Source organism: Vombatus ursinus, unplaced genomic scaffold (assembly GCF_900497805.2).
Source record: "Vombatus ursinus unplaced genomic scaffold, bare-nosed wombat genome assembly UNPS02000749.1, whole genome shotgun sequence".
Taxonomy (NCBI): Eukaryota; Metazoa; Chordata; class Mammalia; order Diprotodontia; family Vombatidae; genus Vombatus; species Vombatus ursinus.
This window is the reverse complement of record NW_020940527.1, coordinates 4643527-4657448: the sequence shown is the minus strand read 5'-3', so window position 1 is coordinate 4657448 and position 13922 is coordinate 4643527. Positions and strand designations below refer to the sequence as shown.

At 46.2% G+C, this 13922-nt stretch overlaps 1 protein-coding gene across 2 annotated transcripts; it reads right to left on the bottom strand.

The window, feature by feature from the left end:
* Positions 1-910: 910 nt before the first annotated feature.
* PLAU (plasminogen activator, urokinase) lies at positions 911-9576 on the bottom strand. 2 transcript variants are annotated; one of them, XM_027857332.1, is made up of 11 exons: positions 9493-9576; positions 9046-9146; positions 8276-8309; positions 8015-8122; positions 7362-7536; positions 5926-6017; positions 5503-5710; positions 5065-5213; positions 3759-3899; positions 3247-3395; positions 911-2008 (listed from the first exon to the last, which is right to left on the bottom strand). In XM_027857332.1, exons 2-11 carry the CDS (start codon positions 9097-9099, stop codon positions 1838-1840), a joined length of 1281 nt encoding a protein of 426 aa, XP_027713133.1. In that variant the 5' UTR covers positions 9100-9146; positions 9493-9576; the 3' UTR covers positions 911-1837. The 2 variants fall into 2 exon arrangements, with proteins under 2 accessions (XP_027713133.1, XP_027713142.1); XM_027857341.1 differs by lacking the exon at positions 9493-9576 and adding an exon at positions 9256-9333.
* Between the last annotated feature and the right edge of the window lie 4346 nt (positions 9577-13922).

The following is a 13922-nucleotide window of genomic DNA, read 5'->3' as shown; positions in this document are numbered from 1 at the left end:
CAGGTATATGGTATACAGAGAATTGTGTTTTTAGGAACTCTGGCTAAAGGAGCGCAGGATGTTGACAGTGTCTTACTCAGTGCCTAGTTGTTGATTGTTTGACACAAACTGGGGGCTCAGTCTTTGATCCTAGAACATCCTCCCTTGGAATCCTAGGGTGATTGTGGTGTCTAGGAAGTCCGAGCCCTCCCTAGGTCAGGAACTCCCCAGCTGCTGGCTGAATACTCACTCCCTGGTCTCAATCCCTCCCTCTGCCTGCCCAAGGTATGTCTGCGCAATGTCTGCTCAACCTCCCCAGGTGAACCTGGGAGTCGTTCCTTTGAGAGACTTGACAAGCAGAAGCTGGTGTTTAGCTGGCATGGCAGCCTGATCCCAGAGTCCCCCTCTGCTTGACTGTGGCTTGCATTAAGGGTCTCAGTATTCCCATCTGTTAAAAGGAAGAATGTACCAGGTAGAGTTGGTTAAGTTCCTTCTCTGAACCTCTTTACTTGTTTAGGGAACAGAAGGCTTTTAAATCATGAATAGGTGATTCTGGGCAGAGGTCATAGGCTTGGGCTCAGGATGGGAGTTAGGATATCTTCCAACTAGGGGTTAAACCATGTGACTGTAATGGTGACAGCTGCTGGTATTACTTCCTTTTAATTTTTGAAGCAGATATATGGTTCTGATGATTCCTCTTACGGAAATAGCTCTATCGGAGAATCTTTTTGTTAGAAAAGATTTCAAAATTTATTTAGTCCAATGCAGCCACTTTCCTTTTAGAGCACCTTCAAGTGTTCTTGAATACCTCAGAAATGAGAAACTCATTACCTCATGAAGTAACTCATTTCATTTTAGGACCTGCTATCATTTTCCATCCCCTCCCTCCCCAAGAGAGAACCAAAGTCTTTCAGAAGAAGGAAATGTTTTTATTGATGATGCTCAAGTGGTACTATGAAAATAAAAATAAAAATAAATAACAAAAATAATTATTAAATATCCAGTCCAAGGGGCCGGCCCTCACGTCACATAGTAAGATTTGGATAAGCAGGGAGGGTAATTATCGAAGAGGAATAAGGATTTGGGAGAAACCTAGACATTCAGTGTCGGTCACAGTCACCCTGGCCCCGCTCATAACAGGACTGAGGAGGGCACTTCAGGAGAGCAGGGGTAAGACTAGGACTGTTGCCAGGGAAAGCACCCAGGTACATGCCCACATCCCAAGACCAAAGAACATTTCAGTGCTCACACAGATAGTCACATTCAAAGCCATGGGCAGAGGGTCACAAACATTCTACCTCCCGACTAGTCCATTGGGAGTACATGGACCCCTCCCATTATCTCACTAGGTTCCCCACCACTGATATCTATTTCCACACTGGCCATAGTCCCATGAACTCAGGGCCCTGAGCTCAGAGTTCAAGTCATAATTGTATTTTGCAAGCATCTGGACTTGGGCTCCATGGTGAAGGCAGGTTGCTCTGGAGAGCTGACTTCTTCTCCAGATACAGTTTGGGATTCACCATTAGTAAGTAACCAGATCTTCTTAGGGGCCTAAAATCTCTGTGAAAACTCTAAAACATCTGCCTCTGACTCTGGTGACCAGGTACCTACCCCTCCCCACCATCCAACCATCTTGGCCAAGAGGTCCAAGATAGCTAGTGCCTATGCCCCAACCTGAAGGTGAAATCTGTTTTTGTATTCCCTGGCAGGAAGCCCACATATAGAGAATATCTCTCTAGAGAAAGTCTTCTCAGGATCTTTGTGCCTGGTAGAGATGAATCCGAGGCACAAATGGTGACATCAGGGCAAGAGGGAGTAGCATGGCCTTCTCCTTCCTAAGCTTCCTAGGGTCTCCTCAGATGGGACCAGGAAGACCTGTGTGGGCCTGGATCCAGGGTAGGAAGTGAGAGACGCGAGCATAAACACCAGGCTTGTTCTTTTCGGCACAGCCAAGGCCCCAGCTCACAACGCCAACCAGAGCCATACGGTCATCAATGGGGCAGACCAGAGGCCCACCTGAATCTCCCTGGGAAACAGACAAGAAGAAGAAGGTGAGTATCTGGGGAAGAGAATCAGAGTTGCTACCCAGAACAGGGCTGAGTGCAGGGAAAGCAGAGAGCCTTGAAAGAGGTGTGGAAGAGGGCACTTTACCATGACTTTTTATAAAGGCACATATTTTGAATGGCAGAAAAGTCCATTTTTTCATGTCATGATGGTATTTACTTTGGGGTAATTAAATCTCTTATGTTTCAGTGAAGTCTCCAAACATCTACTAGACTGCAATACATAGGAGGTATAATTTACAAACCTAACCTGGGTCTTATTCCAACTCTTCTATTATTTTCATTTTTTCCCCTCTATCTCTTTTTCTGTCTCTCATTCAGAGAGAGACAGGGAGAGAGATGGAGGAGTTTCCCAGAGTTAAAAGCCTTTTATGACATTCTGGTCCTCATCTTCAAGGCTTCTATAACCTATTCCTACCCTACCTGTATATCCATATTTCCCATTTCTCCCCAACATGAATTCTCTGCTCTAGTTGGGCCAAGTTCTTAGTGTCTCACTACCATGGTACATTCATTCTTGCTGTTGAAGCTCCAGTTATGTTTTTCTCCTCTACCTGGAAGGCCCTCTCCTGTCTCCTGACCACCAATCAACAAGTGTTTAATAAATACCTACTATGCACCAGGTACTATGTTATGTGCAGGGATAAAAAATAAAAAATGAAATTATTCCTACCTGCAAGGAGCTGACTTTACTCTCATCTGAACTATGCCTGTTTATCAAGGCCAACCTTGTCTATGAAGCCTTCTCTGATGACTCTACCTTGCACTGCTCTTCCTCTCCTCTCGATTCCTGTATCATTTATAATCTATAATATACCATTTGACATTTAACTATATTCTATCTTCTAGCTTTCATCATTTTGTCTTGTCTCCCTAACTAGATAATCAACTTCTGAGGTCAGGCATCATGTCTTATACTTTTGCATCCCTACAGTGCCAGGCACAGAACTGGGAATGTAGAAGTTACTTTAAATATATACTTATTGACGAAAATCTTGTAAGGCCTTTCATAGGTTACCAATATCAGTATCTCTTCTAGTTGTCATTCTAGGCTTCTTGGGCATGAAAGATACCAGAGGAGGGAGGTCTGGGGTGTATGGAGGAGAAAAACCCCTCCTCCATGGGGATAGGTGTAGGAGAGATGATGAGGAAGCTTTGGGGAGAAGCAGGGGGAGGAGACAAGGACCCTTCCAGATCTCACCTGGCAGGCATCTGATGTCCACTCGGGATGGGCAGCACACAACATTTGGGGAGTGACTTCAGAGCCATAATAGTGAGGTTGTCGACATGTCCTGTATGAAATTGTCCTCACAACCGCCATTTTGAGGTACTCAGGATAAAGGTAGTCATCTGGGAGGAAAGTGAGGATAACGGCTTGAGTTAAAATATTTCTTTCTTGTTGTCCTTTCCTGACCTCTCTTGCCCCCACCAAAGCAAGACTCTCCTTCTCTGTCAGGGAGAGTACTCACTTTCTCTTCAACCCCAAAATATCTATATGTGCCTGGGTTATTTCCACTGTCCTATAGCTCCCAGAACCATTCGCTTTATCTCTCTCTAAAGCCCAAAGGCCTCCCAACCTCCCAGTGTCTGACTTTTTGACCTTCTCTTGCTCCAAGCTGAGAACCCTCCCAGGCTTACACAGGTCAGTTTGCCTGGCTTGACCTGATGCCCCCTGGATCTCCCGCCACCACCCTTGCTCCAAGTGTCACTTACTCTGCTCTTCCAATCCAAAGCCAGTCACCTCACACTCACTGCCAACGGGGATATCTTCACGTGCTGAGGGGAGGCAAATGGTCTGCACAGTTCTGGAGGGCTCTGCACATTTATCGGTTTTGGAACGGATCTTTAGCAGGGCTGTGGAAAGACATGGGATGGGGGAGAATGAGCAGAGAGGCAGAATGACAAAGTGAATAGGGCCCTGGATTTGCAGTCACAGGAACTTGGGTTCAAACCCTGTCTCAGACACTAACTAGCTTTGTAACCCTTGGTACCTAAATCACTTAACCTCTATTGGTCTTAATTTCTTCCTCTGTAAAATAGGGGCATCTAAGTTTATGATCCTATGAATGGCAGACTCTAGGGAATGGTCAACTAGAAGCCTCCCTGCCCCTCAGAATCACACAATGTTAACTCCAGAAGGTATCTCAGAGGTCATCTATACAAATATCTCATTTTACAGATAAAGAAACTGAGGCAAAGAAAGAAGTAAGTCTGCCTCCTGGCTTCCCTGAAGTCTCAGCTTAAATCTTACTTTCTACAAGAATCCTTTCCTTAATGCCAATGTCTTCCCTCTGAGATTATCTCCAATTTATTCTGTACATATCTTGTTTCTACATAATTGTTTGCATGTTGTCTCCTATTAGACCATGAGTTTCTTGAGGGCAGAAACTGTTTTTTTTTTCATTTTGGCCATTTTTTTGTACGCCCAGAGCTTAGCATGGTGCTTGGCATATAGTAGGTGTTTAATAAATACTTGTTGGCTTATTGACTTGGCCAAGATCATAGGTAGTCATAATGGATTTGGGATAAAAACCTAGTTCTCCTGAGTTTAAATCTAATTCTCTCCCTATTTATTACATCATGTTGCCTACCAGAGCCAATCAGGAAAGGAGGTGTCTCTTTTTACACCTAGGTCAGATTAGATACCTTCTCCCTGAGGTCAGCTATAATCCAAGTCATGCCATGCCAGTTCAAAGGACAGGAAATTTTGCCTCCAGGGGCCTTGGCCAGGCTCTTTCTCTTTTACAGCTCTTTCCTCTGCTCCTACCCTTCAGACCAGGGCCAGAGAATGCTGGTCCTTCTGAAAAACCTAGGATCGCTTCTGGAGAGCTGCTTCTGCTACAGTTTTCACCCAGACGCCTGCTTTGATGTTGTACGTCAGGGTCTCCAGGCAACTCCAGGATCTCACTCCTCACCAAGATCACCTCCTAAACCCATCTACCTCATGTCATTGTAGTGAGGGGAGATGCCTGTGTTTCCCCAACATTCTCTCCCCAAGTGCTCCCCTCCTTGGACTCACCAATATCATTGTGATAAGCGATGGCTCCAGTGCTAAAATTCTCATGTAAAATTAGCTCTTCAATTTCAAACCGAATCTCTCCAAGGGTCTCGGAGTTAAGCTTTGACTGGCCCAGGTACAGAAAGTAGCTCTGCCCCTTTTTAAGTTTACTGTAGGGACAAAGTTGAAAAATGTCGAGACCCAATAACCACTGGTGGAGGACCCCATTCCCTTCAGCCCTCAGGAGTCACCTGGCCTCACTCTACTCTTAGGATGGTGATTATCACCCCGGAACCATAGAGAATCATGGCTACAGGGGAAGGGCCCTGTCATTGTCCTTGGAGGGAGGGGGATAGATTTTGGGGGGGAGAGGCAGAAAGGGGACGTTGGAATCATGGGTCAGGGAAGCAATATGAATCTGTGGAAGTCTCTGGGGTGGGGAATCTAAGAAGGACTTACGGAAAGCAGTGTGCAGCGCTGACCACCCAGCAGGAACTGATGAGGGCACCGCCACATTTAAAGGAAGAGCTGCCCCCTGAGTGGCTCATGTAGATGGCGGCAAACCAAGGCTGGCTCTCGATGGGCGTTCTGTTTCCCCCGACAATCTTGAAGCGGGGAGTCATTGATTTATGGCCACACTGGAATCCTCCTTGTTCTGTGTCCTTGACTGTGAGGATAGGGACATCATGAGGGAGGTGTCTCATGGCAAGCAAGATACCCCCTCTCTTCTTCCTCTCTCCTCCCTAGAGGTCCTAGGTCACTAAGGGCCAGGCAGGACTCCACACACATCCCACTTCCCCCCACCCCCAGCTCCCTGCTCTTGGGTGGGAGCGAGTGAAGGGTCAGTGGATCAGTGTCCAGTTTCAGGTTCTCATCACTCACCAGTGGGACACTGCGGCACCTTGCACTCCTGCATAAACTGACTCCTGCCAACCTGCACAAAGCACCATGGCCTTTTCTGGTTGTCTGGGTTTCTGGAAACACATAGGAAGAAGCAGAAATATAGGAGGGGTGTCATTCAACCCAACAAAAAACACAAGTGTTTAAACACCCCTGAGTGGGCTAGGCCCTGGGGATGAAAAGGCAAAAGTGAAATCATTCCTGCCTTCAAAGAGCTGACTTTTCAGTTAGTGGGGCAGGGGGTGGGAGGTGGAATACAAAATGAACAGAGATAAGTTGCAGGGCAAAGGTGCAAAAGCACAGAGAGACCAGACAAAGAGCTTCAGAATAAAGAACTGGAGGGTCCCCCAGAAGATCTGCTGAGCTGGGCCTGGAAGGAAGGTATGGATTCTGAAAAAGAGATGAATGAACATGGGAGACAGCTACTGAGAATGAAGCCTCCATGGAAGCAGAAGATAGGATTGCTGGGCTTGGGAAATAAGAAGGAGCGTATTTGTCTGGAATGCAGCCTTCCTGAAGAGGGGCGATGTCAAATAAGTCTGGAGGGGGTAAGATGGATCTGGATATTGGAAGGCGAATGTCCAGGTAGAGGAGTTTGCATTTTTTTCCCCTAGAGGCAACGGGAAGCTACCAAGGATTTTGAGCAGGGGAGTGACAGGGTCAGACTTATAGGCATCAAGAAGATTATTTTGGCAGGTGGGATAAGGGATGGTTTGAAGAAGGGGAGAGAGAATGGCAGCAAGCAGACCAACTAATTAGGGTGCTGGCTACATGAGTGGAGAGAAAGAAAATGTGAGAAATATTGTGCAGGCAGAATCAACAGGATGTGGCAACTGATTGGATATGGGATATGGAGGGGGTGAGAAGAGAGAAGAGTCAAGGATGATTCAGAAGACGGGAACCTGGGTGACTGGGAGGATAGTGGTATATTCAATAGGAACAGGAAAGTTTGGAGGAGGGGGGTGGAGTTAGTGTGCTCCTAATCAGAAGTCTGTCCTCCTAGGCTCTCAGGAGAAGTGAGTTTCTAGCCTGCAGTCAACTCAGCCCCCTTCCCTATGCCCCTCATCCCTTGGGATTTTCCCAGAAACTCTTATCCTGAGGCTCCTCAGCAAAGAGCTGGTGTGGTAGGCCCAGAGCCTAGGGCTAGAACAAGATGATCGACAGTCATATAAAAATAAATGGCTATAAGAGGAATTTCCTGGAAGAGTCGTATCAAAGAGGGTACAGATGATATATTTTTAAGCTGGGTAGTGAGCTAGGAAATAAAGAGATTTGCTCTCTAAAAGATTTATTGTATGCATGAATAAAGATCGCAAAACTGAAAAAAAAAGCGTATCCTGGGAGACCGTTTGAGGGGGATGGAGGGGGATTGGGGGGAATTGGGGGAGGAGGGATGCTAGTTGTCACTTTCTTCTCACCTGCAGTAATTGTGCTTCCCCAAACCCAGCTGTTTTGCATCTGGCCGGTTGGCATTGTACTTTTGAGAGGCCAAGAGGGCTGAGTTCCACTTCAAACAAGTCCTGCCCCAGATGTCCTGGTTGGCCACTCCTCGGTAAGAGTGACCACTACCTTCATAGCATTTTTGTGAAATGTCTGAGGGATGAAACAGATATCAGGGGATATTGAGATAAGTTCGAGGGGGAACAAGATATACAAGCAATTTAACTAAGCTTCCAGTTCAGGATGAAAACATAGGGGAAGGGTCTCCTCCTCCAACCTTTCCCTGTCTCAAGTTACTGCTCTAAATGTGTAGCTTTGTAGTAGAAATGCATTTCCTCCAAGACAGGAAGACCTGAGTTCAAGTCCTGTCTCTGACACATACTGGTACTGTGATCCTGAGCAAGTCACTTATCCTCTCAGTGAAACGCTCTAAGTTGCAGGGAAGTTAATGATTATTGCTAGAGAGAATTTCCTCTTTGGGAACCAATTAAATGACAAGTCTAGTCCCTAAGCCTGACTCTGTCATCCCTTTCCATCCCCTCTCTCCCCTAGAATCCCCTTCTGAAATCCCTGGGACAGTTTCCCCCCTAGCCAGGGCTCAGGGGTTAAGGATCAGGCAGGACGCAGGTACCTATTTCACAGTGCTCCCCAATGAAATTTGCTGGGCAGGAACATCGATGAATCTTGGAGAAGTACTTGTAGGATATGCACTTGCCATTATTCAAGCAGCCACAGTCCGCTGGGGATGGGAGAGATGTGGTCAGTGAAGGCAGTAGGAGGGGAGAAAACCACTGGGGGGGCTTTTTGTGGGGGAAAGTGGGGAGGGGTGTCTCCCAATGGCTCCCCCTGGATGCCCATGTAGCAGGGGGCTATGCAGGGGGTAGCTACTCACATGAGTCAGATACATAGTCCCGTTTTCTCCAAGCCTAAAAGAAAAAGGAATGAGAAGGGTAAGAGGGGGTCTCCAAGGGCTCTCTGCCCTTTCCCTTCTCAAATTGGGATGTTGAGATCCAGATTAGTTGGATTAGAGTCAAATCCTTCCTCCTCCAAGAAGCTTTCCCTGACAATTCCAAAATCACCCCCCCATTGCTCTTCCTCTCCTCGATTTCTCTATCCCATTATCTGTAGCACACCATTTGATATTTAACTACATGCCATCTTTCAGTTTTCATTGTTTCACGTGTGCTATAACTTTTAACACATGCACACACACCCTCATGCACCCTACTCCCCAGGAGGAGTCCTGTAACAGGGGGAGCTTTTCAGAAACCTCCATCATATACATTGCAGACCTGGGATTTAGCCCTTGTTTTTCCTTCCCAATTACTTCCCCTTCTTTCACGTGCAATAGCTCCCTGAGAGAGTTTCTCTTCTACTCTATTTCCCTCCCTAAATTCTATTCAATCCCAAGACCATTTATTAAGTGCCTACTATGCACAGGATACCTTGTTGCCAATTCTGAAATCATGGCCCATTTCTCACTGGGGGAATCTGACCATGTTTGTTACTGAGTATATTTTATCGCCTCAATGGGTCAGTCACGACTTTCCCCCTCCAGCTCCCTAGTTCTTTGCAGTTCTTCCCCTACCCTCAGTTAGAGACTATAGAAGCCCGCACTTCCCGACCTCCAACCCCCACTGCTGGTCAATGAGGGACACTCACTCTGCAGCCCAAGGCCAGTACACACAGAAGCAGAGAAGCGAGCAAGACTCTCATGGTGGTTTGGGTGGAAAGGGGGCTTCTTCTGCTCCACGTCCTCAGTCCTGTAAGGGAAGGAAGAGTGAGGGTAAGAGGAGCAGTGGGACCCTGCGATCACGAGGTCGAGTCTCTAATCGGGGGAGGTCCCTACCGCTGGAGCCCTCGCCACCCTACCCCCTCCACTGAAGGCAGCAGGAGGTCTCCCAGACTGCCACCAGCTCCGGCTGCTTCTCCCGGTCCCCAGGACATCGACGTTCCTCAGTGCGGGAAGAAGACAGGGCGGGGGACCGCCCGGAGGGCGGTGACTCAGCCGGAGCCAGGCGAGGCCAGTGAAAAGGGGTAGGGGGGTGCTGGATTGGCCACAGCCCGAACATCCCGGCCTGGCGAGCCCAGCCAGGGCTGTGGACTCACCGATCAGAGGCTCAGACTGGTGCGGGGGTCAAGCTCAAGTTCACACTGAGCGCGCCTCTAAGTGGTGATCCTACTGCAAGTCTCAGTGCCTAGCTCTGCAGAGGCGGCGCTGCCTTATATTTGATTCCACCCTGCGCTTGGCCCCGCCCCTGGACCAAGATTTCCCCCAACCCTACCCCCCTTCCTTTCTCCTCTTGTTCCGTCCCTCCGCGAGCCCCAGCTCCCAGAATAAGCCCTAGCTCCAGAGATACGTTTCTTCAGTAAGGCGGGGGGCAGGGAGTCCTGGGAATCAGAGAGAGGCAGGCAAGTTTAGAGAAGTCGTGAGATCTTGAGCCAGAAGGCTTGGGTTGGAGTCTTGGCTTCCTAGCTGTGCAATCGTGGGAGAGTCACCTTAAATTTTCGTTGCTTCAATTTCCTCCTCTGTCCTAAAAGGGGAGAGGAGGTTGTAATAACCTTCGAACTACTTAAATCAGACGGTTTTGTTGAGCAAAACAGTGGTAGAGACGTGAACTATTCATCATCCATCCTTGTTGAGAGAATAAAGTGGTTCCCCTAGCTGCACAGGTGAGAGATAGGGGCTGCTGGTTAAAGGAGTGGAAGAGTTACCTTAGTATAGCCTGGCTTAAACTCCTCCCCTACTTTCTTCCCCGTCTTTTTTAATGAGTTAGTTGACTCCTCTCTGGCGCCAGTTCAGCAGGTGCCCAGGGATCTAAACAATTTCCTAAACTTTTATTAAGCTTTAATATCTACAACACACGGGTTGTCATTACAGACTGGAAGGGACCTTGGAGATCATCTGCTCTAAATCCCTCATTGTACAGGAAGCTGAGGACTTGTCCGAGGTCACATAGTAAGCAACAGAGCCTGATATGAACCCAGATCCTCTAACCCCAAAGGGCAACTAGATGGCACAGTGGAGAGAGAGCTGGCCCTGATGTCAAGATGATTGATTTCTCTTCCTTAGTTCAAATCTGGTCTCAGACACTTACTAGCTGTGTGACCCTGGGCAAGTCACTTAACCTTGTTTGCCTCAGTGTCCTCATCTGCAAAATGAGCTGGAGAAGGAAATGGCAAATCAAGCCAGTATCTTGCCAAGAAAACCCCAAATGCAGTTACAGAGATTTGGATACAACACAGCAGCAACTTCTGACTCTTTCCGTTGTCCCAGGCTGGATACAAAACAATCCCTGCCCTCAAAGCGCTTGCATTCCCCTGAAAGTCTAGTTATGGTAGGATGGTATAACATGAACACAGATGAATACAAAGTAATTTAAAGAGGGATAGAACCCTAACAACTGGGGGAATCAGAAAAAAGCTCCAGAAGGAGGTGATACCAGAGCTGAGCCTTGGAGAAAGAGAAATATTCTAAGAGTTTGCAGAGAGGAGGAAGAACATTCTAGGCATGGGGCGACTGCCCGAGCAGACACAGAGACAAGAAATTGCATGTCCAGTTTGGGGAGCAGCAAATAGTCTTTTAGCCCTATCAGAGTGAGTGAAGGGGAGTGATGTGAAATGTTTGGAAAGGTAGGCAGGAGACAGATTATGGAGGGTTTTCATTGTCACTCAGAGGAGCTTGTATTTTATCCTAGAGAAGCCACTAAGGATTTTTTGAGTCGAGGAGTGACATGTTTAGACATATGTCTTAGGAATATTTATCAGGCAGTTGTGTGGAGGATAAATGGGAGAGCGGAGAACCTATAAGAAGGGAGACCAATTAGTAGGCTATTAATAGGCTAGGCAAGAGGTGACAAGTCGATCCAGGACCTTTCATTAGTGTTGCTACCCCTTCATCCTGCCCTGCAGTGTTCCACGGCCCTAGTTACTGTGTTAGGATAGACTTAACAATCAGCGCTGGATCATTGTGTTTTGGGGTCTTAGTCATAGTGATTGGTTGTGGAGTGGGCATACTGGGACTTGTCTTCCTAGGTTCTGGCCATTTCTCCTGGTTGTGCCCACAAGTCTTTGGTGAGCTTGGAAAACTGAGCCTCTAGATCTGGGTCAGTTTCTAAAAGGACAGAAAAGGCAAGACAAAGAGGATGCAATTTTGATCAGCCAGAGCCAAGACTCTCTGCAAGGGTCTGGAAAAGAGGTGCTCTATCTCTCTAACCACAAGAAGAACTAGTATTATAGATTTAAAAGTAAAATGAAGATTCAGCTGTAAAATGGGGATAATAACGGTACCAACCTGAGAAGTTTGTTGTGAGGATCAAATGAGATAACTTGTGTATAGACCTCTGTAAATCCTAAAATGCTCAGCTTTTTTCAGTAGTATTTAAAGGAAACTTATAGATCACTTAATTCAGAAATTCTTAACTCCAGGTCTGGGAACCTGTTTTTTTAAAATACATATTATTGTAACTGCATTTCGATAAAATTGTCTTCTTTTGTGATTCTGTGTGTCTTGTTCTATGCATTTAAAACATCATCCTGAGAGGGGTCCATAGACTTCACCAGACAGTGCCCAAAGTGGGGTTTATGGCCAACAAAAAGATCAAGAATCCTTGATCTAGGCCAACTCTCATTTTACAATGCAAGCTGTGATGTTGGGAAGGTGACACAAATAGGTAAGAGCTGAGCTCTGACCTGAAACCAGGCTCTCTAACCCCCAAGTCCAGTGCTCAGTCCACTACATGATGCTGACTTCTGTAGAGCAGTTTAGACAATAAATTCCCAGGATGCCAGGCCATTAGTAATGGCCCCCAAAAAGGTGGAAAAATACACAAATTCTTCCAAGTTCCAAGTCTTGCTTAACTTGACTGTCTTGAAACCCAGGAAGAGAGACAAAATCTAGGGGGTAATAGGACCTCAAGTTGTGAGTTCCTTTCCTGCTCATGTAAAAATATGTATTTCCTGTTTGAATTCCATTCATCTATTTATCAAATTGTGGTCACAGGGCTCTTGTCACTGATTGATTGTAAATTAACATGATCAAAATGTAAACAGGACTTGCCCGAAACTATTTTAGTGGCACCTGGTTTTCAGGAAATTCCCAAGAGCCTGAGAAATTATAACTCTATAGTGATTCATGAAGATCCCCTAGCAGCCCTCATGACTCCAGATTACTTAGCTGGAGGCTGTCATGCTGCTTTTGTAGAGAAGGAATGAGCTCATTTCCTCCTGGTCTAAGAGACATGAAGACCGCTATGCTAGGCCTCCCAACCCTCTCCCTTCTACTCTCTCTTCTTTGAGAAACCTAGGTTTTCCTAGTCTTTCCTTGTGGTCTTTATTTTCCAATTATCTGTGGTGCATCCTAAGATCTCCAAGCCCCTTTTATAGGGCAGAACACAGTATTAGGATTGCAAGCTATTTGAAGGCAGAGACCATGTCATCCTGCATAACAACTAGCACCATGCCTTGCATGTAGTAATTCCTTAATAAATTCCTGTTGAATGGAAGAATGAATCAATATGGACAGTGGACCAGTAGCACTCTTTGCCCTGCCACTGGCTGCTTATGGTCCCTGGGAGGTCTACTTCCCTCCCCCCACCACTGTTTCTCCTTGGCAAAGACCACTAACCTACATTTGTGTAGGACTTTACAATTCTTCAAAGCACTTTCATATGCATTATCGCATTTTATCTTTATAGCAACCTGGGGAGTTAGGTAGGACATTTTATAGTTGAAGAAACAAAAGCTTATTGGATTTAAGGAACTTACCCCAAGGCAGTGTAACTAGCCTTGCACTCAGTGGATATTTGAAGAACAGGCCCTAGTCTTGACTTTGACAGTAATTCTCCCTTATGACAAAGAAAAACAGTTAAGAAAAAAACATCTCATGTTTCATTATAGTTTTCACAACTATATCTGACCACATCTCTCTGCATTGAGGAACTGTGTGACTCTGAATAAGTCGATTATAAGTAGAAAGCCATAAAGAGAATTCTCGAGTATCTCTGTAAGTCTGTCATTTGAAGTTATGAAGCTAGACATGGCACCTGGGTCTTTTGATCACCACTTTGGTAAAGTACCATGGTGCCCTCTATGAAACTGACACAAAGAGATTGAAGCTTCAGTGTGCAGAACCATTTGAAGACAGAGGCCAGAAGGGTTTAAGATGAGAAGACATAATGGAACAGGAGAAAGTGAATAGACTCTTAATTTAGGGGACTGGGATCAACAACTCCCCTCCTTTGATGCTTACTACCTGTGTGATTTGGGGCAAGTCACTTAACTTACCTCAGTTTCCTTATCTGTAAAATGAAGAGCTATACTAGATGCCTCTGAGGTCTCTTCCACCTATATATTTACAATCCTATGAGGCGGCAACGGGGTGATTTCTTGTCTTTCTTTTGTAAAATTAGTGTTTTATTGATGCCTTTTTTTTTCATCATGGTCCTTTCTGACCTTACTACCTTCCCCCCAGTGAACCTTTCTGTGTAAGAAAATAATTTAAGCAAAAACCACTGACAGTTCATATCCACCTGGCGGCA